Source organism: Agelaius phoeniceus, chromosome 4, assembly GCF_051311805.1.
Source record: "Agelaius phoeniceus isolate bAgePho1 chromosome 4, bAgePho1.hap1, whole genome shotgun sequence".
NCBI lineage: Eukaryota > Metazoa > Chordata > Aves > Passeriformes > Icteridae > Agelaius > Agelaius phoeniceus.
This window is the reverse complement of record NC_135268.1, coordinates 41,660,845-41,684,989: the sequence shown is the minus strand read 5'-3', so window position 1 is coordinate 41,684,989 and position 24,145 is coordinate 41,660,845. Positions and strand designations below refer to the sequence as shown.

The following is a 24,145-nucleotide window of genomic DNA, read 5'->3' as shown; positions in this document are numbered from 1 at the left end:
ATGAGAATGACAACGCTATAAATATGTAGATTTTGGTGCTTCTTATCTATGACTGTGATAAGACACTGACAGAAGCAAGTACAGATATGGCACTAACTATCTTATGAGAAGTGGCTACAAATCAGGTATTTCTGGACACAACAATTCTCTGTAAACTTTCGTCCAAAAACCCTAAGTAACTGGGTAAACAATTCTTCACTTTTTAGAACACCTATCTCTGTCAACTAACCTACTGATCCATTTTGTTTAGGCTTAGAGTGGTTTTTCAGAAGCAAGTTGCTTTTTTCTTCAAAAGAACTTTGAATTTACTGATTCCTTTCAACCTTGTAGCTCCAAATTACAAAGATACAGAAAAAAGTTATAAAGGGTGCTTAACTCTTGTCAAATCACTCTTATAAGGCAGAGAATCAGGAAAACCTCTTGTGAGGAAGGATGGGTATGCTACAGTTATGGATGTTGTGCCATCATGCCAGGCTGAAATTAGTGTTGCTACTTTTATTCTTTCAGACTGCAGCTGCTAATAGTATTTGTTAATGTACTGAGATCTATTTTTTCATAGCATTTCTTCTATTTGACTTACAAAAGACTTACATATATAATTGCAATACTGACAAAGCAATTTAGGAGTCAACTGGGTACACTCAAGACTTATTGTGTGAAAGCCTGGATATTGGCATCAATATTGCCATATTCTAATGAAAAAACACAAGGAATAGGGGAAGATACTGAGGGAAAGAGGGGTAGGAATATTTTAAACATTTTTCTGAATCAATTTTTTACCATAACTGAAGATAAAAGAATCTTTGCTGTTTCATGTTAGGCTTTTGCATCCTTGAACCTCTTAACTGAAAATGTTGCATAGACTAAAAAAGATTTTTCTAGATTCATACAAGATACAAGTCGTAATTTCCTGTAGATTTTCTACATTCAGATAATCAAAAGCTTAAAAGTCTCAGGAAATCTATTGATATATCAGTATATAAACACACACATCTCTATAATTAATCTGTTCTTTAGAACTAATGACACTTGTTCTGTGACAAAAGTATCATTTGGCTTTGTTTCCTTGATATTTAGGGTTTTGTAGGCAGAGGTTCAATGACAAAACTAACACACACAAAAAAAAAAGGTACCAAACAGCAAATGAATACTATCTTCAGTTATTGGTTCAGATTAAATCTAATACATGTATACCATTTGTTCATAAATGTATAATTACTGATAAAGTGTTACCATACAACAGAAGCAAAGTTTTGAGATGAGTTGAAAGCCATATGAGTTATATATATAATCCATGGAATGTATGTAAGAGAAGATTCTTTTGCCCAGACTAGTATGTTTTTAACTATATATTAATATTAATATTAAAAAAAAACCCCAAGATAAAGTAGTAGATAAAGGCATGTCAAAGAACAAATATACAGTACCTTTCACTATCTTATCCAAATAGTGAGCTTGAGAATTAAAAAGAAAAAAAAAAACAGACAGACATTTCAGAAGTGTCACACGAAACAAGAATTGTTCAGAATTCACATGCAAATCAAGCAGGTGCACCTGACATGAGAGGTCTTATATTACAAAATGAAAATGTATTTCAAGGCTTTTAAAAATGCAAGAAATTCTCTTTTCAGCAAGCATCGTCATGAATCAATGAAACTGTTTTAGAAGGTAGGCCTGCAGAAGCAAAAGGGAAGCTACATTTCTGAGACTACATTTTCTTCTGACTTGTCTTCCCATGCTTTGATTTCTTTTATATAACAAAAATATAATCAAAGCTAGCTTAAAAATTTGATTTTCAACACAACATAAGAGCAACTCCTTAGCATATGAGCTTTAAAAAACCAACCACACAGGAAGATTTTTGATTTGCAGGTCACTCATAACTCTGACAGCATAACCAGCACACTATCTTAATTCTCAATGGATTAACAGGATTCTTAGGAGGATTTTTTTTCTTCTGCTTCAATTCAGTCACAGTTATTCTTCTAAGCACACAAACCAAGTATGTAAAACAAGCTGAATTGTAAATAAGGGGTGGAAGAGGGCGTATTGGGGTTAGTAGTGTGATGATCCATTTCATTTTGAAAAGCAGGTGAAAATTAAACAGGCTTTAGATTTTAGATGTATAAAAATAAATAACATGGTATATACAAGAATAGCAAGACTTCTTTTTGTAAGTTATGACACTTAAGATTTCACAAAAGATTTGAGGAGGCAGATGGATGAATGACATACAGAGCATAAGAAGGATTTCAAGCAGCAGGGCCTACGTTTAATACATGAGACACAGCACAGATGGGTAACATATTCCCTCCTTCCCTCCAGGAAACAGACATCAACTGCAGTTGTGTGAAAGGGGTTAATGTCATACAGGAAAGCCACCAGGTGCACTGCAGGCTACCAAAGCCAGCCAGCCATGCCCAAGGAGATGGGAGACTGCAGACCATGGCAGTGGGGACAGCCAATCTGAGCCAGGAATGTTGGACTCCATCCTCTGGTTTTACTGGGGACAAGGTCTCTCAACACAGCCCTCCCAGCCTCTCTTTCCTTTAAAAATTGACTTTCCTAAATCCCTGATGGATGATGGCCCCTGTCTGGCAAGTTCTCTGTCATTGCTAGGATCCCTTTGGGTGGGTAACAAAGGCCTTTCCAGCTACAGCCTTTCCTGCAGTTTGGATGAAGAGAAAAAAGCTGCTCTGGACTCCAAGGAGGGAGGTGATATATATCAGAAGGCACTGCTACAGCTAAGAGGAGAAAATTTTCTAGTTCCTTCTTCTGGAAGAAAGTGCCAGGTGTCCACTACACCGCTTTTTTCTGCTTTTCCCCTATAATGGTGAGGTTAATGCCAGACAAATTAAGATGAAAACATCAATTACAGAACATTTAGAGCAGCAGCAACAAACTAGGTAGCTTTTCACATTAATCACAAACAAAAAGAAATATGATACAGCTACATTTCAGGGTGGATCAAATTCTTCTCTTACTCATCCAGTATAATTCCCCTTGCTCCTACACAGCTTAAAACATGGTTTAGTACGTGTGGAGGAAAAATCAAGCTCTATTTCATAAAATGAAAGCAATCAGGTCTGTCTGGGGAATTCATCTATCCACCAGTAAAACATTAAATGCCTCTTAAAGTGTAAGGATAGGTAACAGAACATTAAAAAAAAACCCTAGGCAACTGAAAACAGTCCCTGTAATCCCAGGCCCTCCCCACTATTTATTTTCAGAATCCAATCTTCATTAAAAAAACCCAAACAAACAAACAACAACAAAACAACAACAAAAACCCCAAACCAACACCCCGCCCCCCGTGCCCAAACCCAAGAGAGATTAGGAAAATGTTCTTTTCAGATTTTCTTTTTTATCCAGCAGTCTTATAAGTTAGCTCCAAACCACAAAACTGTAATTCTCAGAAAACAAGTTCTACCTTCCAGCATCCTTTTACTCATGGTCAGCTGACCTTAAGGACAATGTTAGAAACTGTTTTGGTTAATATGCAGCATTGTAGAAAAACCACAAAGCAGAAAATGAATGACAAAAACTGTGTAACTTTGCAGTGAAGTTTAACTAGCCATGCTGTCTTCCTTATCTTCATGGCACTGCTACTGAAAGAGGAATGAACCTGTGTGGAAATACAAAATATAAGCCTTTTCCCCCCTCTGCATAGAGAATTCTAGGTGGGATTTGAAGCACTTCAGTAGGATGGAGCATCTCAGCAGGTGCTTCTTGCAAGATATTTACACATCTGGCACATAAAGGTTATCTTACGTCCTTAAAAAATCTAATTACAGACCAGACAATACACCTACAAGAATTTTCTTGCAGAGTTTAAGACTGTGCCATTTAAATCTTGCTATTATCTCCAGAAGTAGAAGGACTTTGCATAACTCCAAGTGGAAAAAAGAAAAACAAAAATCAAGATATAAGATTTGTACATTTTCTAGGCTACTCAAAGCCCAGGAAGATCTAAGTGGCATGCAAAATTCATACAAAATAAACCAGAAATGATGCCATTAATCTGTGTGGGTCTTTATATAAATATGTGGCAGATAAATGATTTTACAAAGAAACAGTAACAGTCAGGCAAATTCACACTTAAGACAGCATATTTCTTAACTAGTCAGAATCCTGACATTAAAAAAAAAATTATTTAATGTCTCCCATTAGTTTCCTATCAGAGATGTAAGCCAGTGTCTTCCTTACTCATATACTGCTTCCTCCAGTTATGACAGAATAGCCTAAGAATAAAAGTACATATTAAATCTATTTATTCCAATCAGCTCCCATTTAAATCAGCATGAGTCACATACCCATTGATTTGATGTTCCTTAATTGGTCCTTATAGCACTGCTTTATTCTGATTATTCTGTCATTTGGGACAAATGGTGACATGCTTCTAAATGCTGTACAGTGAATTTATATCTCTGTTAGTTTAAATCATTACTCTCCATCAGATATCTTCACCCATCATAATCTTTGTAATCTGTACACTAGACTGTAACATACCCCATGTTTTTGTAATGTATATAGAGGCCTGTTACAGTGTCAATTCAATAGCTTGAGAGTCATGAATTACTTTGCCCTTGCCTCATTTCCACTAATACAATCAGCTCTCTCCCTTCCTTACTGCATTACCACCTCTTCCTCTAAAAGAAAACAGAAGGAGAAAATAGAAAGAGAAAAGAGGACCAAAGAGGGGGGGAAGAAAAGAACCAAGGTAGGGAAGCAAAGAAAGGAGAGATGATGAAGAAATAATTTCAGTATCAGCAACAATGAAGAATGCTGTTCTGCTCCTCTCAGAGCAAGTTCTGCTTTGCTTCCTCTCCTCATCCCCACAGCTCCTTACTGCACTTCCCATTCCCTGGTGAATGACTGCATAAGGATCTCAGCTGCCCACACAAACTTCATGCTCTCTACAGGAACATGTGAAAGACATACCTTGCATCAGTCATGTTTACATTCCTACATAACCTTGCACCAAGTGTCACACAGGGAGACAGCAGGTTTTTCTTGGAATGGAAACTGACCGTAAGCAAACTATGCTATGTTGTTACCATATTGTTTCCCTTAAGCTTTCCACACATTTATCTGTTTGTTTAAAGGTAGAAAGTTTTAATATCTTCACTTATTTTTATTAATCTTTGTATTTGTATAAAACTTTGTTTACAATCCATATGCCAAAAAACCCTGAACACATTAGAAGAATACCATGATAGTAGCCATGTCGAGCATCCAAAATTTAGGCAGTGATGGCTTTATGGCTACCTGTGCAAGTTTTATACATTTTTTCCCTTGTGAATGTGCAGAGCTCACGGTCCTCATTCAGCACTCATTCTCACACAAACAACAAACAGCTGATGCCCTAGCAGGCACACTATGCTGACCTAAACAAAGAAGCAACAGTTCTCTTTCAGAGTTTGCTATTATCTTCCTCCTTAAGTCACAATTATTTAGCACACTATCTTCATACTACTGTTGTGAGGAGAACTTGTGTTCTTACCTCATTTTACCAGTAATAGAAACATCAGAGTGAGAAATCTCCGTTCACTTCACTACAAGCACCTCTGATGTGATTTTCTGGAATACTTAGAACTATATAGTATTTCATACAGGAACCAACATTTTAAGCAAATCACACATGTGCAAATCTTGTTCCCAGAAAGTGAAGAACAGTCAGAGAGAACTTCTTTACAATCTGTACTTGTGAGCAACTAACAGAAAATACATGTTAGAATCAAGGGTGAAATCTAAGTCTTCAAAATCATCCTTAACCAGTTCATCCTGTGCATCAGTCTCTTATGAACATTACTTTTTGCTCCCTGTGCAGCCAAGTAGTGGCAGGGGATGAGGCACACACTTTATCAGGGGTTTCACAATCATTTGCCAGCAGAAGAAAAAACTTACTGAAAGCTTTAGAGAAAATGCAGTTTTAAACAAGTTTTGGTGCTTGTTTTGGGGGAATTGGTACAAAACTCAGGGCTGACAGCTCTGTCTGGCTTTTCTAATCTACTCAAGACTCAGTCCACAGTGATTTGCTTCTCCTGATGTGGCTACCAGATCACCCTCATTTCCTTGCATTTCCACCCAGCCACAGTTAAACTATTTTGACAATTAAACCCACCTTTTGAACATAAAACCCCAAATAAGCCTTGTATAATTTAAAGCCAGCATTTCTTATCCTAGGGAATACCATACTGATTCCTTTAGGCAACTGCTTTCCCTCCCAAAGAACAACTAAAAAAAAGCACGCATCCATATGCAAATTCAGAGGTGCTCCATGCCTCTACCAAAAACTTACAGAAGTCCAGATTCACAAAATTTTAAAGCTACTCTTGTAGCCTGTCTTTAGAAAGGTTTACTCGTGTCAAATTCAGCATCTCCTACTGTGTTTTCTGCCTGGCAAACTGCTTCCTAACTTGGATTTGTGCAGCTGATTATTCTTAAGGATAGAAGCCAGCATTTGTTGAATTGCACCTTATTTTTTCTGCATAGTCTGTGCTATTTGGTAAAGTAATTTAAAATTCTTGTCCTGTCTTCCAAAGTGCTTGGGGGCAGCAGGCTTTGGTATCATTTGCAAATGCAATTCCTTCTATTCATCACTGAACAGTACTGAAAGCACATGTTCTTCCACTGTAAGCAGCTCATAGTCATCATCCATTCTCTGAGTTTCTAAGAACCTTGTCTTAGACAGACCATATGTTCAGAGCATTGCTGCCAATAGAGGAGGATTACAAACACTCTCCCCTTTTGATACTTTTTTGCTCCTAAATTTCCCTTTGCCCTTCTTGTAAAGGAGACCACATGGATGGAATTATAGTTTCATGCAATTTCATTTTTTTTCCTCCTTACAACGGCCAAAACACTGTTGTCACCCCAAACTCCTATCTTTTTTATCGTTTATGCATTTTAAACATTTACAGAGAGGCCTGACTTCACTGCAATTTATCCCTTGCCAAAATTGCAACTGTTCTTTGCAGCAATCATTTATGAGATTTGTATACAAAGGCACATAAGCCCCTTATCCTTTACATTTTTTGTTCTGGATATCATCCCAATTTTACTCTAAAGTAAGATTTCTAACCATTTTTACTGGAAAGCTACAGTAAAAAAAAAAACCATTTTTACAGAAAGCTATTAGAATAAAAGGTTCAGTTATTTTTAAGGATGTAGTAGACATAGGAAATTTGGGACTACTGGTAAGATCATGAGCAGTGCTGTTTCCTACTTAGTATTAGTTTAGCTGGAAGAGGATTTAGAAGAAAGATTATATACCATTAAGGGGTTAAAACTATCCCACATGTACAGGTTGAAAAAGTTCATTTGAATCAACAAACTTGTGAAGACCTGCCTCAGATACAGGTAAAAACCTGACAGTCATATTAAGAACAGCATAAAAGATAAATTTAGCTTGAAACCACATTAGGGAATGGATCAGGATGGGAAGCATTACAGTTTCCATCTTTCTCCCCGACTGAAAGTATTTAAGGAATGTGGTCTGACCAGCATGCAACAATACAATGTACAAAAGCACTTACTCTCTGGCCACTTCAGCTCAAATAAGCTTCACAACAGGCTTTAAAATTCTTCACATCTCAGAGGATTCTGCTGCTTTCTAAAAATGTGCCTAACTTGAACTTCACATGTGGTCCTCATTTAAATGCAAATTAACCAATTAGCAATTTAAAGTATGCTAACAGTTGATTTGTATTTGAGATACTTGGTCTTGAAATGTGTTAAGGCCTGACCAATAACTCACTTTTTTCATAGCTCCAAAAATGCATGCTCCATCTTAAATTCACCTGGTAATTGAGTATTTTTATGGTTACCAAATGTACAGATATTAGGCATATTCAAAGCTTGGTCTGGCAATTTAATAACATGCCCTTTAGGCACACAAAATATAAACCATAATTTTTTTCTAAATTTCATGAAATCTTGTTAAACTGTGATTATCAGTCCTCTGGATGCCAAGAAAGTAATCATCTCTTCCTCACAGGCTTTTTGCATTGAGGGTCTAGGTATAAATATTGCTGTAAAATCCCAACTGCAAAGCAGTCAGGTGTTTTGAAAGTAGGGTGTCACTCACACTACTATGGTGAACTAATTGATACTGGATATAATTAGTTTTGAATACCTGATTGATTTTATCTGATAAAACCTGTTTGTCAAAGGTCATACATACATTCAGATACAATCTTATTTTTAAGATGAAACTTGTATTCAGGCATGATTCCATGAACCCATAACTGAAGAAAACCATAAATTTAGGAATTTTGATAATTACGGAATATATCCATCCAGAAGTAATTACTACAATTTGAGGGACAAAAAAATTTAAAATAATCATAAAATTTATGAAAAAATCCTGTGCGTGCAATAAGGTACAATAAATATGTGAAGCATTAAACAGCTCTGCAATGTGAATATCATCAGAAATTAAACTTCAAGAAAAGTGAGCCATGCTTGGCAATTAGCATCAGCACTGAAATGACAGTGACCATCATAGTACTGGTTATCTGTGCTGCCCATGTGCAAATGTAGAGAAGATAGATCAAGCCCTCAAACTGGTTCACAACTTACTCTGTCGAGTGCATGTGTCAAAAATGTATAGTGTAATGATATACAGTCATATCAAATTTTCTATAAGCATCTCGTTTAATTAACTGAAGGAACACATTTCTCTTGCTCTCTGATCTTTATACAGAGATAAAGTGTCATTTCCCTGCAGTCATATTTGAAATCTGTAGTATAAGGAGCCCCAAGCTAAACACGTGCTGAAGGGAACAGGTGCAGGCCATCTAACTTACTGGAGGAGATTCTGTCTCAGCATTCCTTAACACTTGCTGTACTTTGGGGCTTAGGCTGATCTGATTGGGGCCACATGGAAAACCAGCACACTGATGCCTTCATGTTTGTCCCCAGTCAGAAAACCATTTTAATCAGTCACCAGTACAGTCTGTGCTAATGGAAACACACATAAGGGAAAGTGCTCTAGACTTAATTTTTTCATAATTCTGAATATCGAAGCCAGATGCTATTCCAAATTTTCTGGCTAAAATAAATGAAACTAGAAATTCCTTGCTGAGGAAAATTTATTTTTTTGGTTTGGCTGACTTGAATGTCATGCTACTGTTTTTCTTGCAAAGAAAAAGGTTAAAATAAATAATTTGCTGTTATTTTTTTTTCTCAACTAAATTGGAAATTCTTAGAAAATAAACCAATTAGATCCCAGTTCTCAATGGAATATAAAGATAAGCTGTACACTTCTCAGTGAACCACCACTGGCTTTGATTTTCAGTTCTGCACACCAGGTAAAGCAGCCTCATGTGGCACTCAAAAGTAGCAGGGAAGTACCATGATGCTAACTTCAGCCCTCCTGAGGGATTAATATGAATGCTTAATGACATTAATCCACATTTCCTCATTTATGTTTAGCGATATGCTTTCCATGCATACATATACAAATATTAATTTTGGATTGAAAGATAATCCTTCAACATGATAACAATTAAACAGCTGTAACCTGTCTTGTGTTAAGTAATGGAGCTGCAGGCAAGCTTAAAACAGATGGTCTTACCCACCCATGCTTAATGTTAAAGACTTTTAAAAAAGAGGTGTTGACAATTCTGAACAAGAAGGCATAGTTTTAATGCAAATTGGCAAATTTGCAATTTAGATTATGATAAAACTAATTTAGTCTATAGAAAAAATTAGGCTGCATTGTAAAAGTGAGTTGTTTCACAGCACATCAATATAGCAGGTTCCCCACCAACATAATTATTTACTAATTTCATTCAGCTAACTGAGTTTAATGGAAAAGCAGCTGGAAAAGTATTCATATTTATGGGCTTCCTATGACAGTTACCTTATATACTCATGGTACATGACAGTATATCACAAAAAATAATAGACTTTCTGAAATAATATCTGTTCCAATCTCACAAAACAACTACTCAGACAGGAGAGGGTCACTGAACTCATTGCAAGCCAGGACAGAAAGGAAACAAAAACATACTTTAGCACAACTCAGTTATGAAAACTTAATTACAGAGCAGATTTTCATCCAGGCTATCACCTGGGCACCAGCTGTGCATCTGCTGTCTTGTATCCCATTGAGATGCAGGTTGAGCTTCAAAAAATAATACATGGATGCTCACCTCAGACCCATGAATGTCACTTGCAGACCAAATAAACAATTGACAGGTGAGTTTCCGTAGCTCTGCAGTGAACTGTTGATTTAACCTGTTCTCATGGGGATACAAGAAATTGTGAAACATTACATAAAAAATTTTAGCAGTGCCTGTTGTGACAGGACAAGGTGTAATGGTTTTAAAGTAAAAGAGGGCAGTTTCAAACTAGACTTAAGGAAGTTTAATTCAGTTGGATGGTGGAACACTGGAACAAGTTGCCCAGAGAGATGGAGAATGCCCTAGAAACATTCAAGGCCAGGCTGCATGAGGCTCTCAGCACATGAGGCTCTGAGCAAATCTAGTTGAAGATGATGCTGCTTACTGCAGGGGGGTTGACCTCTAAAGGTCCCTTTCAATCCAAATTATTCCATGATCCTAGGAGTTTATGACTACAGTTCTCCAGAGGGAAGAGATGATAAGCAACTTAGATGCCTTAAACTGTTTAGTGCTTGAAAGATACATTGCCTATATTTAGTTCAAACCTCTAAGATGATAAACAATAGCACCATGGTTTGAGTTTTGCTAATTCCTATTAGATTCATTCATCAAAATGCTGAGCAAATACTTATCTCTGAACATTTTTGATATAAATACGTGGAAGGATGCATTCAGAGCAAAGGCAGTGGCTCACAAGCGTGGCTGACATCAGGTGAGGAAGTTGCACCACCCTGTGCCAAAGGCCCATAATGGAACAGTGGGTAACAGCAGGTTTACTGCATCAGTCCAAACAATCTTGTCCACCTTACTATACCCATTGCTTCAAACAAATAGACCTCCCCTCCTCCCTGCTTTATTTAGTCTACTCTGTTCTCTATCACAAATGAAAGTCGATAAAATACATATATATATTATTTCTCCAATCCAGTCCTGTCATCTTCAGCCTTAGGGAAACCCTGAGGTTGAACCCAGATAAGCAGATGTCTAAATTTTTTTTCTGAACAAAAAAAAGCATACCTTTGCAATCACCTACAATTTTTCTTCCCAACATCCCAAAGTATTGAAATAAATTAAAAAAAAAAATCAATGAAATAGGTATCTGGCAGTTTAGAGTAATTAGAATTTCCTCTGACTAAATTCCATTTAAATATTTTGAACTATATGTAAAAATCAGTATAACTCAAGAAGCAATCTAAGATTTAAATGATATTAGAGAGAAATACAACTAAGGACTAACTTGCTTTAATAAGGAGACAGGTTTTTTCCCTCATGCTATGTTTTAACACATATCAACTTACTATGCAAACAGTGGGCTAACTGAAAATGAGACTGGACAGACAGTTATCATTTAAGAATACATAAAAATTGTCAGATGAGGTACAAAACGTTTTTTTTACCATTTTGAATGGCATTCATGCTTTATAAAAATACCATAAATTCTTTGATCAAATGAGTTATGGATTGAGATGATTCAGTATATATTCCAGTTAGTGCCTCCATGAGTAATGCATACACATCTGCCCCATTTTGAACATCCAGCCAGAGGTCTGGAGGGCTACTCCTTTCCTAAAAAGTGAATAAAGTGAATTGCCCTTAAGATTTACAGTTTCTTTGCAATATTCCTTTCTCAAAGAAGCTGTTAATTTTGGCTGCTGCACTTCATAGGGCTTCCAGCTAATAGCTGCAACAAAGAAACACATTTGCATTTCTAAAATACTTCACAGTACCTCAGCTAAACGGTTAATGACTTTTAGAAATAAGAAGGGTGCAATTGCTTATTTTTAGACATATAAAGGGGGAGTGAGTAGGCTTCTTTCTTACACATAACACAAATTATGCAAATATTCTGCTACTAAGTAGAGAGTTGTAGGTAGCATAAAATGCCTGGATTACATATGGAGGGTGACAATAAAAAATTGGTTTGCATAGTCCCTTGTGTTTTGAAATTCATTGCTCAGAAAGAGCTACTACCTACTGTAGGGTAGATGAGAAAAAAGCAAATTGATTCTTCATCTGCCAAGCTAAGGAGGCAGCAATTTTTCCCCCACGAAGTTGAAATACTGTTGGAAATGAGCAATAAAATGACCTGGATTCTCTGTAACATGGAAGGAAACAGGTCTAAAAAAATAAATGTAACAGCAGGCTGAAGCCTGAACCTCGTTACTTGCCTTGGAGGCTGTAAGGGCAATATAAACAAATCAAACTATCTTTTCAGCAGCAGCCAGAAAGTAAACACCCATTTAAAGAATAAACAGGTGGAAAGACAAACCTGCTTGCCCAGTGCTGAGGAAAAACTTGTTTGTGCTTAATATGTTGGAAAAATTGTTCAAGAGCAGTTCATCCGTGTCTAACTACAACCCTTGAAATGCTGCCAAGGTCAGTGAGACCAACAGCAGAGTGATCTGCTGAGTAATTGCTCGTTGGCAAGTTAAGGCAGTCAAGGGAAAGGCTTTATCCGACTTCTAAATATTTACTTTCTTTTATTGTTCAGAAAGCAGTTCTCTCCCCACCTCTCCACTCTCTTTGTCAGCATGTTTTCTGGGAGCTCCTCAAAAACATTAACCCTATTGATTCTCCCTCTGTTTCTGCATCTTGATTACCTCTCCCTCATATGTTCGAGCAATTTCATAAGTAAATAACAAAAACTCCAACCCAACCAACCAACCTTTACAAATCAATTGTGATTGCTGTAAAAAATAATTCTGAAGTCAATCTTATTACTTTCACACCTGACTCCCTTCTAAAAAAGAAAACCTTGCCTCATCTTCTGGGCACAGTGATGTGGGTATTAATTAACACAGCTGTAATAGGCCCTCATTTTCCCTGCCCTCAAAGCTCTTATTTACCACTGCTTCTCTTTTACAGCACCACCACCTGCCCCTCAGCCACGGCTGTAAAATACCTGGGAGCACAGCTTGGGTATTGCTATTTTCTAGATATTCATGTCCCTGTTATGGCTTAGCTGTGCTAACACATTCAGAGTTAGAGCCCTTCAAAAACTTCCATGGAAGTTAAAATTCTCCAGGCTCTTCTTAGCTTGTGGCAAAAGCAAATCATGCTACATTCACATCCACTGCAGTTACTGTCCTATCCTGTTGCTTCAGCTACATCACCTCTTTTAACCATCTCTTCTCCATCTATCCAAACACAGAACCATGTGGGATTTTTTACTTACTGGACTTTTTTAGATTATTCAGATTATCCATGATTTCCTCATCACTCAGTGTTATGCTTGCCTTTGTCTGACCTGTGGCTACTTCTTTTGTTGCCAATTCAATGCACCTCAAAGTGCTTAGCCATGATGCTTCTCGTACTTGGGCGATGTGCCCCATAAATACTTCAGTCACAGGGTTAGTCCTGGCACAGCCTCTAATGAGCTTCATGCAATGCTCTCCACTCACCAAAGTGCAAATTAGTTATCTCTTATATGCAGAGCATTGCCAGTTCCTCTGCCTGGGCTTCCTACCTGTTGTCATGCAGAAGTTTTTCTTTGTGGCTCTGCCAAGATAAAAATTGTTTGGATAGGACTCTACTCCACTGTTACAGAGCTGCAGCATCTTGCACAAAGGGGCATTAGTGTGGAAGGGAATTTCTTAGCAGTGTAGCTCCATGTTTTCTTAGTCCTTGTATTTACATGCATGATTTATCACGCTAGCTCACATTCAAAGCCTTTGTAGTGGAGAAGGATATCCTGCTCTATGCGGGACATATAGACTCTAAATGATTGGGTACAAAAAGCTCCATTGAGAATGGTATCGTAACTTCCAAAGGTTTTCAGGCACTAGAACTAACCTGGTTACAGAAACTGTAATAAGGGTGGCTTCTTCCCAATCAGCTGTATTAAACTGCTGTTACATTATTGACACGTAAGAAATTGGACAGTATTCAAAATAGAACATTATGTTGACAAGAAGATAATTTTGGGCAGTTAGGTATTTTTTACATGGCGGAAGTGACATTTTTATGTAAGCAAGTCACTTTTTAGTGCTTTTTCTCCTTAAAAGAGAAAAAAAGAAAGAAAAACAATAGGGAACTTAATTTTCAAAAGACACAAAGCTATCACATAAAAATAGAAAAGCACAAATCAAATAGTATATTTACAGTTCAAAATAAATGTAACCTCCCCCTCAGTGAAAGACAGTTAAAGGGAAAAGATTGAAGAGGAAAATTCTTCCACCTTCTCTTCATGGCAAGCTAGCTATGAAGAACTTGATCAGCCATTATATAACCATTTCCTTTCTTAAAATATCAATTCATTTCCACAGACTGACGCATGCAAATACTCGCTTTGAAGAAACACTCTTCAGAGCAATACACTTGTGACTCAGAGGCGGCCAGCAGCGCCGGCTGTTTGCGCTTCGCAGCGAGGACAGGGTAAAGCGCAGGCAGCCTACCAATGGTGCAGTGCTCTCCGTTCCATCCCTGGCTGCACTCGCACTTGCCGTCCTTGCAGGTGCCGTGCTCGGCGCAGCGCGGGTGGCAGGCGCGCTGGCTGCAGGCCGCGCCCGTCCAGCCCTCCTCGCAGCGACACGCGGCGCCCACGCACACGCCGTGCGCGCCGCAGTCCGCCGAACACAGCTCTGCGGGGAGAGGGAGAATGAGAAAGGCATGGGGAGAATAAGAAAGGCAAAATCTTTGAAAGCTAAATCAAAGGAATTTACTGCGAAAGACATTTTCACTTACGATTCAACAGAATAGAGAGCACGGAGTTTTATCTCTTTGCTAATGCTCTTTTGGTTAGCTGTCGGACTTAAGTGATGTTTAAGTGTTCACAGATCTTTTGCTAGCTTGCGGTAATTTTCAAGCATGTTTCTTTGTGGTCACGTTTGTCTTAAGAGTAACCTTTTGTATCTTAGATTATATGGCACTCATACCTACCAGAAGTTACACTGTACTCACAGCGACAAAATGTAAGGTATACCTTGATCATTGCCTGTGGTGAGTGAAAATCTACTATGACAAAGTTCAAATTAGCAAGGTTTCCCCTCCATACTCTTCTCCCTGCTTTCTTTCAAAGTTGAAATGTGCCATTACTGACACATTTTTCATTATAAAGAATCAGCCTTAGTGAAACAAATTAGCACTATGCTGACACACTGACACATCTGTAAAGTATAAAAGATCATTTTACTCTTTTACTTTCAGTAAATTTGTATCAGTGACAGCTATGAACAGTCTGGTTTCAATAATAATTTGTTAAAAAAATAAATCAACATACAGCAATTTAACTTGTCATTTACATATAGTAACAGGATCTTGTATCTGATAGAATAATTGAAAAATATGTTAACAGCCAAAGGTAGTTGGAGGCCAAACAATACATATTAAGTCTCAGCTAATACAAGATGATAATTTACACTGCCAGATTTTGTATTTACCATTTTGGTTCATTTAGTCAGACTCCAGCAAACTTTACTTCTGCTAAGCAGAAAACAGAAAAACAAAGAGATACAATACAGCCTGAGGGACTTTTTAATTCCTTGGCATGCAGCTGGCTGCATCCATGTATGGTTCATAGAAATACTATATTTAAGTGTTTTTTTTCTTGCAAAAGATAGCAAGTAGTTCAGTAATAAAAGATCAAATAATTTTTAATAGCAAAAGAAACTTGCATTCAGTGCAAGAAAGGTTTCCAGTTTCCTCATCAACAGTGCTTTTCTCTCTGCTGTCTCAAAGTGCTGTAGAACATAAAACACAGTATCAAGGAGCTGTGACATTTCCTGTAAGAAACAGCCCAAAACCTTTATGGAGAAAGACAGCTGTAATTTCCCCCTCCTTTCCCCCCCACCAACTATATAGCATTTTATATCTACTTTGAATTAAATTTTTGATTAAAAGATGCAAGATGGTTTGATTAACTTCAGAGTCACAAAACATCACTGCAGCTCCAAGAAAGAAAGGTTTATTTCTCTTCAATCTAATCAATTTTTCATTAGGGTGAAGGTGTTTATCAGCTTTTAGCACACCAGCTTTGAGCAAGGTGCGTCAATCTTTGTAATGAATTTATTAATTAGAGTTAATTTAATTGAAGTGGAATTGAAGGGCTAATTAACGGACAAACTGCTGATGAAGATAGAGGAAAGCTCTGCTGATTTCAAACCTATAAAACCCTCTGATGGAAGTAACTCATTCTTTTCTTCATCTAACAGCTTAACAACATGTTTATGGGTAAGATTTACTTTTTTTAGTGTACTGCTTTGAAGGTCATTTTGCACTGCTTCAGCAAATAATCTCTGCATGTTCTTACAAACATTCTTTTTTGAGTCTGACACACTTGAGATATTTGAGATCAGAAACATTTTATGTTATTTTAAAATCAAGTCATTCCATGAAACATTAGTCAAAGATGAAGCATAACTGGCCATCAAAAGAAGCGCAGAGGACGTGTCAGTAAATAGGGGATCCATGTTTTGCCTGAGAACTAGACAGGGTCTAACACAAATAGCCATTTTTAGTGCTAGAAACAGAAAGGGATTTTTTCTTCTAAACAAAATTCACAGAAGACAACATTTTCTTCTCTTTGTCACTTTTTTCTTGCATGTTTGGAACTCAGTCACTCCCGTATGCATAAACCATTATGAAGTACCACAGATCCTGGTCAGGAAGTACATTTGTTTCAAAAAGATGGTTCCTCATGAAAAAGTTATATTTATTCATAAGCTGGCATAAACTCAGCTAGCCCATGTGTTCAGTTTTCATTAACAAAACGTCTGAGTTCTTAGATGAACTGGTTTAGACAAATACATGTCTCACAGTTAGACATGATTTCTTTTTTGATATGTGGCTACCAAACAAGATCCTAAAAACTCGTATTTGTCAAAAAGCTGCTGTCATACTTTATAAATATTTAGATTCTGCTCTCTGTGCTAGTACTAGTTTTCTCCTTTTGTTTCTAAGCTCAGACTCTGGTTTTAATAAGCTCAGTTCCATATTTCAAGAAATTCCTCTGCTTCTTCACTCCTACCAACTCCTTCCATCCTGGCAGCCTGCATTCTGCCTTGAAAGCTGTTTAAGACTCATTCTTGCATTCCCTTTGCCTTCAAACTTGACTGCTCTCTGTTTTTCAGGAAAATTACCTCAAATTAGCTGGAGAGATTCTTAAAATGTGAATGCCCCTGGTTTCACTAGTGCAGTTTTAAGTTTCTAAGTAGATGTATTAGGAAATATCCATATCATGCAAAGAACATTCTGAGCTTGCTTGTGAAATACCTGAAGTTGCCAGATGAAGGCAGCTAAAAGATACAAATACATTGATTTTCAAATCTTTCAAAGACATCAATTATTTTGAACCTTTGAATCAATTTACAGTTCATGCTGAAGTCAACTCCAAGAGATCAATCAGCTCAGCAGGTCAGGTCCTAACACAGTAATGTCATTAAAATGCTGCTATTCAAGACATCAACATTTTATAAAATGCCAGCGCTTTTAACTCTTACCATTGGAGCAATCTGGACCTGTCCAGTTGGGGTCGCAGGTGCAGCTCCCGCTCTCCTGAAGGTAGGTGCCATGCCCAGAGCACTGGTCAGAGCACATTGTCTTCAGGATTTCACAGCTGCTGCCCCCCCAGCCCGGGTTGCAGTGGCACTCGCCGTGGATGCACACACCGTGGCTGGAGCAGCCTGGGTCCAAGCAATCCGCTGCAGGGAGAGGAGAAAAAGCGGCTTAAACCTGTCAATCCTAACAACAGTAATTAACCCAGAGGTGCTAATGGCACTTTTGGGCTTCATTCGCATGTCAAGACCTTAGGAAATAGGCAGCATTGCACCCATCTCTAAAGTAAACATTAGTATGCTGAAACTGAGAAGTTCACCCTTCTTTCATGACAATGAATGAAGAAAAGACAAAAGATCTTAGAGTGGACTAAGATCTCTTTGTGCCAGCCTCCCTTCTCTGGCTACAAGGTAAATCACTCTTTGTCCTCACTTCTTACATAGCTGCAATTTTCCTTGCAAGAACACTTCCCTTTCACACCACTTTCTGATCCTGTAAATTTTGTGCATGCACATAAATGACATCAAGACAATTACAGGTTACCACTGAATCAATGGAGACTCTTTCAAGGTTTGATCATTTTTCTCTCTTACAGCAAGATTGGCCTTGGGACTTGGGTAAGTGATCTTGATTCTGGCTAATCATAAAGGAGTAAGTGTTGGATTCTCTGCAGCACTATTCCCTGGTACTACTGACCCAATCCACTACCATATAGTTGTGACAGCTATACAGGACCCCCAGATTGTTTCAGAAATGAATGAGTTGCATACTGTCTGTCTGTCTTAATTCACTTGTGCTTTAGATGATGAGATTTAATTCAGCAATTTGACTCAATAAAATGTTACACTTGTAGGGTCAATGGTCTGAAAATTTAATTCCAGAGACTTAATTGCATTACTTTGTATGTGGCGATCAATAAAATCAATTTGATTGGGGAAGAAAATAGCAGTTTTTAGTCCCTAAAAAAATAGAATGGAAAATGAACTGCATTTTGCAGCACACCAGACTGAATATTATTATGCATATCTCTGGAATACAAGAATAATGCATCATTTTTCCCCCTGATGCATTTGAATCAGCACTTTCCACAATCTGGTCAGTGGAAAAGACTACCAACAAATGCAATAAATTAATGACTACTCTATACTTGAAAAATTCAATAAGAACTCCTACATATGTGTTTCATGTGCTTTCTTCTTAGCTGATTTCAGCCAGATGAAACCCAAATATACTGGCAAGTAAAAACATTACATGCATGTTACTTTGAATTTTCCCACTGCTTACTTGAGAATAGAGTACAATAATTCTGTAGAATTCAGTGATACTAGTGATTCTAAACTTGATTTGTAGTATTGTAAAATGATTTTTGAAGAAACAGAGTTAGTGCATAAGACCTAAATCCAGAGTAAAATTTATAGAGCCAGATGCGCCAGCTGTTAACCTGACCAACAACAGCTGGTGCTAGCAAAAATATTTACTCATTTACCTTCTTCACAGTTTTCTCCTTTGTACCCAGAGTTGCAGGCACAAGAGCCCATGATGCAAATGCCCCGTCCCCCACACTGGGGATCGATGCACTGACTCGTAGGCACGTCACACTCGGTGCCCTTCCAGCCACTGTAGCACAGGCAGCGTCCTTTGGAGTACTGCCCATTGCCACTGCACAGCACCGGGCAGGCTGCTGTGGGACAGAACACAGCACAACTATCAGAATAAAGATTTCACCAAAGCTTTATAAAGAAGAACATCTGAGATGTTGCTTTTCTGATGTATTTCTCTTCATGCTCACTTAAACTGACTTGAGAAAAGCATTGGGCTGATTTACCTCTTGAACAATCGGGGCCCAGAAACCCGGGAAAACAATGGCAGGACCCAGAAACACATTCACCGTTACCATGGCAATTTCGGGGGCATTCCACCACAGACTCTAGAAGGAAAAAGAGAAGGATAATTCACAGGTGCCCACTGGATGAAGTAGCTATCATTTGAGCCACTACTAACTGACAGCTTGTTCTCACTCGGAGAAGTGTTTACATTTGTTTTGTTTGAAGAGCACGAACAGCTGTGATTTCCTACTGCTGATGCCCCCACTATCTTATACTCCAAAAAAAAGGCTAAAATTATAAGTGTAAAACTACATGAGATCCATACTTAAAATCTAGTCCTGTGCCATTTAATAAATACTTCAAAACAGCATCCTCCTTTCAAGCACTGTTTCACTAGAAGTACTTATGCCTTCGACTAAGAAATTAAAACTCTTATGCCTTAGATCAAGGAATTAAACTATAGACTCTGTGTTTTATTCTGAGTAGCAAAAGAAACACATAAATGGAAAACCTGCAAAAAAAAAATAGTCAGATATAGTCAGATCATTTAACTATGAAAACCTATCTATGAATTCCTAAAAGCCTGACCCCAAGCTAGTGTTTGGTAAGAGCTTTAAAGATTATGCTTACCTATAATTATGGTATTAAAAGACACCTGCTCTGCATTTTTCCCATCATTATAAAAGGCCAGGTGCCAGATGCCAGAATCCAAATACTGGATAAAACCTGCCTCGTGGAGGCTGACGGACCTCGCCTGCCGTCCTGCTCGCTCCGACTCCAGCAGGTTGCGTTGCTCCCTCGCAATCAGCCGGCTGCCATCCAGGAGCTCCACAAAGTCATACTGCAATGAAGCACAGAACAGAGCTTGACAGGGCCATGGCACCACCCTGACAACATGCTTGTATTTAGACTAAGTTTCCTTCTGGAGCAGGGAAGGAGGAGCTGAAACCAATCCTTTCTTCTTTCTTTGCTCCTTGGTAAGCATTCACATAAAATTACCAACTAGTTCTCATACTTATCAGGAAGACTTTTTCAGTAGAAAGTGGCCAATGAACCCATTTCATACACCGGGGGAAGAAAATAGCAGTTGAAATGAGTCTGCAGTCATGACTGGCACCATAACTACAGGTGAGAGCTAACTTTCAAACTGTGTTACATACATATGGGCTAATAATAATAATACTATCCAATACCAATAATCTACTTTTCTTAATTTAATTCCAGATGAAGGATTAACTGCTCAATCCCCCTTTTGTATAGTCTCGAATTTCTGAGGAAGGAGATCAAGAGCTTTACTTCTCATCACAGAAGGTCAAAACAGGAGAAGGAAAGCAGAAAACATTGCAACTACCAAAAATGACAAATTGACCAAGCCCCATGGTACCTCAGGTCAATGGACAGCACGTACTGAATTTTAACAATAACATGGGGCTTGGAAAAATGTAGCAGCATCTGAGCTGATAAAACAAGTAAACTCACAACACAAGTTTTTATGCATGTTATGCATGTTTATGCACCTTAACTAGGTCTAAGGCACCTGGAGGGCTAAAACTGCTCCAGGCCCTACACTGGTTTTACACTATCTGGAGTCTGTTCTCAGGGCTTGAAAGTTGTCTTCTGCATGTTGAACATGTAAAGATCAATACATACAGAGCAAAATAAAACAGGTAGGAAAATTGAAGAGGATTCTTGCTTGTGGCAGAGGGTCTCTACTTTTACAGCTAAGACTATTCAAAGTTTCAGTTCTACTGTGACACACGTTTATCGTATGAAGTGAACTGTAGCACATAAGCCTTTAATCTTTCCACATGTTGAAGACCTCTCTCAAATGAAATTACATCCAGGGCCTTTTAGAGTAAAGGCCAGCATGTGAGCCACTGATTCACCTGAGCTGGGATAAGATCAGTTCCTAGGACCAGAGGATCAGTGATTTTTGACCCTGACTTGTGACCTTCAGAAACTGCTCCTCAGACAAAAGAAAATATGATAGCTTTTATCCTGGAACAAGGGTTTAAGTACTTATGCTCTCTTTTTGAAATCGCAGGCCAAAATTCACTGGTATTGTAAGATTGCTCCTCCCCAGTATTCAGAATCATCTTCCCACCAGGCAGGATGTGAAGGAAATGCATGGTTAATATGACTCTATCAACACCTGAGACGCTTTCCCAGCGATGTCTGGAGGAGCAGGACAGAACACAGTGTGATTAGGATGCGCAGGAGCGGTGCCTTGGCAGCTCTGTATGCGCTGCACCGCATGGAAACCAATGCGATCACTTTGGGAGAGCAATTATTCAAAACCACTCAACATTCTCATTTGTCAGAGTATTAAATATTTATCTTATTTTGTGAGAGAGAGAAACAATTTTGGCTTTTTTTCACTCCTGCCTCTCCAGTGGTTTTAGTATTTTTAAAAACGGAAGGCTCAGGGAGCTCTGAGTTTTAACAGGTCACTCATAGACATTAGTTGTGACTTTGTAATTTGTATATGGCAAGAGACCACTTTTGTAGAAGGACAATTTCAGATTAAAACTCTATTTTTGATACAGGAACAAGTGGCTACACCACTTTATTGGCCACTAATAGAGGACAAGCACAGTACAATTCACAATTTTGTATTTTTAATGTAATAAGGACGTATGCTGTTATCAGAACACCATTTTAGACTACACTTAAAAAGCCATACAGAAGGGAAATCACTGTTCATTTTGTCCCCCAGCAAAAAAAAAAAAAAAAAAAAAGAAAAAGAAAAAAAAAAAGATCTTAACTAACCCTTTTAAAGGCTGCTTTTTTATATTTGAGACATGGCAACAAAAACAGACCGGAAAAACAATTATCTTCATAAGCAAAACCATACCAATTTTATTTTCCTTCTATGAGGATAAATTTATTCCATTTACATTGAGTCTAAATGTGATGATTTGTCTTACCACTCCATACAGTTTTGCTTTAAACCAAAGTCTCTTTTTTATTCCTAAAAGTCTCTTTAAATAAACATATTGATTCTCTGGCTGCAATGGAACTGACATTTTAGAAAGTGTCACAAAGACTTTCAGGCTTGCATTGATTGGGTTTTGAATGGACAGCCACCGTCAATTATTTCTGGTTGATTTATTTATGATTCCCCAGAAAGAGAGCTATGCATCTCAGCTCAGTCTGTGACACAAATAGTAGCTGTGCTTGAGACTAATTTTGACACCTAAAGAGAATAAAGCAAAACAACCAAAAATTTTGTCCTGAATACGATTCATCAAACCATTTCCTACATGCTATATCTCTATTATTTTGGATTATGGGACAGAACAAGAATTAAATTTTCTCCATTCTGTTACTGTTTAATTAATAAAATTTTCAGTGATTTATAGAAATAGTTTATATACAATTCATCCTATTACAAGACAAGGGTGTAAAGACTTCTTGAAATCTCTTCCAAGCTTATTTCTATCATACTTTTGTTATGTCTCCTGTAATAGAAGGATAATTGGCACCAGAGGTTGTACAGTTAGGGACAGATATTGACTACAGTGTCCTCTTACTCACTGTAAGGTTTTAACTAGGTACAAAAAAGAGGTGGATAAACCGGCAAAGGGTACAGGAGAGAAGTGGAGAACAAGGTGGCAAATGTAAAAGTCATGTTTTGCATTACAGTCAAAGGTGACAGTGGAGAGAAGACAGACATTGGTAGAAACACCAAAGTTGTAAGGAGAGAGCTAAAGAAAATTGTGCAGTGTGGTTATACATGTAGGGTATCATAGGCATACGAGCAAAGACTTTGGAGGAGGACAGGTGACAAGGCAACTTTACAAATGCTGGCAGAGTGCAGGAAGTAATAAGTTCTCTATTATTTAATGTAAGATCTGAAAATTCAAATACTGACGTTTGAGAAACAAGCAGCAGTTGCTTATTTGCATAAAATTTTGTTATTAGCACTTGTCATTCTGTGACTAGAAGATAAGGGCAGATAGCATTCAAGAGACACAGACATGAAGTGATATATGTGAGTGAGATCCTACTTTTCAAAGTCCTCATGAAACAACCCTAGCTTTACACATCCAAAGATGGGCTCTGAGCCAACTTTTGTCATTATAGGATGTGCCCTTTGAGCCATGGTAGACAGATTATGGAAATAAGAGCTCAATAATTAAAACAGAAAAAAAGAAAAAAGCAGACATCATTAAGGCATTGAATGAAACCATCACAGATTAACACTTCTTATGTTCTGGCCTCCACACCTTGAAAAAGCTGCATTAAAACAGGACAACTTTCAGAAAAGGATAAACAAAGGATGGAAAAAGCTTTCATAAAAAGAATGCCAAAACAGCCTGGAAAAAATACAACTCAATGATAACACTAGAGATCCCTTAATCAAGGATGGCATGAAGAAGAAATTAATGAGAAATTCTGCTCTGCCTCTTCAAAAACACTTTCAACACTGTGTCAAACAAAAGCTACTGTCTCAAAACACACTGAGGAGTACAGTGTGAGATGTGTAGTTAAGCCCTGCTGCAAATGTCACAGATGCTAAAAGCTTCCATAGATTCAAAGGTGACTATGCAAATTCACAGGAAAAAAGAATCTATCAAAGATTTGTAGACAAATCAAAGACAGCATCTTTGACTCAGAAAAGTCCTTCAGCCCTAAAACTCTGGAGGCCAAAAGCATATTGTGGAAAGAATAACTACAATACTATCATGCTGCTTT

General features: G+C 37.8%; 1 protein-coding gene across 36 annotated transcripts in view; it reads right to left on the bottom strand.

Annotated features, from left to right (window-relative positions):
* TENM3 (teneurin transmembrane protein 3) overlaps positions 1–24,145 on the bottom strand; it is a 1,291,791-nt gene that overhangs the window by 65,456 nt on the left and 1,202,190 nt on the right. For 29 of the 36 annotated variants that reach the window (XM_077177351.1, XM_077177368.1, XM_077177366.1 and 26 more), the window contains 6 exons: positions 20,078–20,288; positions 19,447–19,548; positions 19,108–19,302; positions 17,567–17,767; positions 14,525–14,710; positions 1,428–1,454 (listed from right to left, as the gene is read on the bottom strand). In XM_077177351.1, coding sequence (XP_077033466.1) covers positions 1,428–1,454; positions 14,525–14,710; positions 17,567–17,767; positions 19,108–19,302; positions 19,447–19,548; positions 20,078–20,288 — 922 coding nt within the window. The remainder of the gene's footprint in view (positions 1–1,427; positions 1,455–14,524; positions 14,711–17,566; positions 17,768–19,107; positions 19,303–19,446; positions 19,549–20,077; positions 20,289–24,145) is intronic. The other 7 variants (XM_077177369.1, XM_077177370.1, XM_077177390.1 and 4 more) reach the window with 1 other exon arrangement.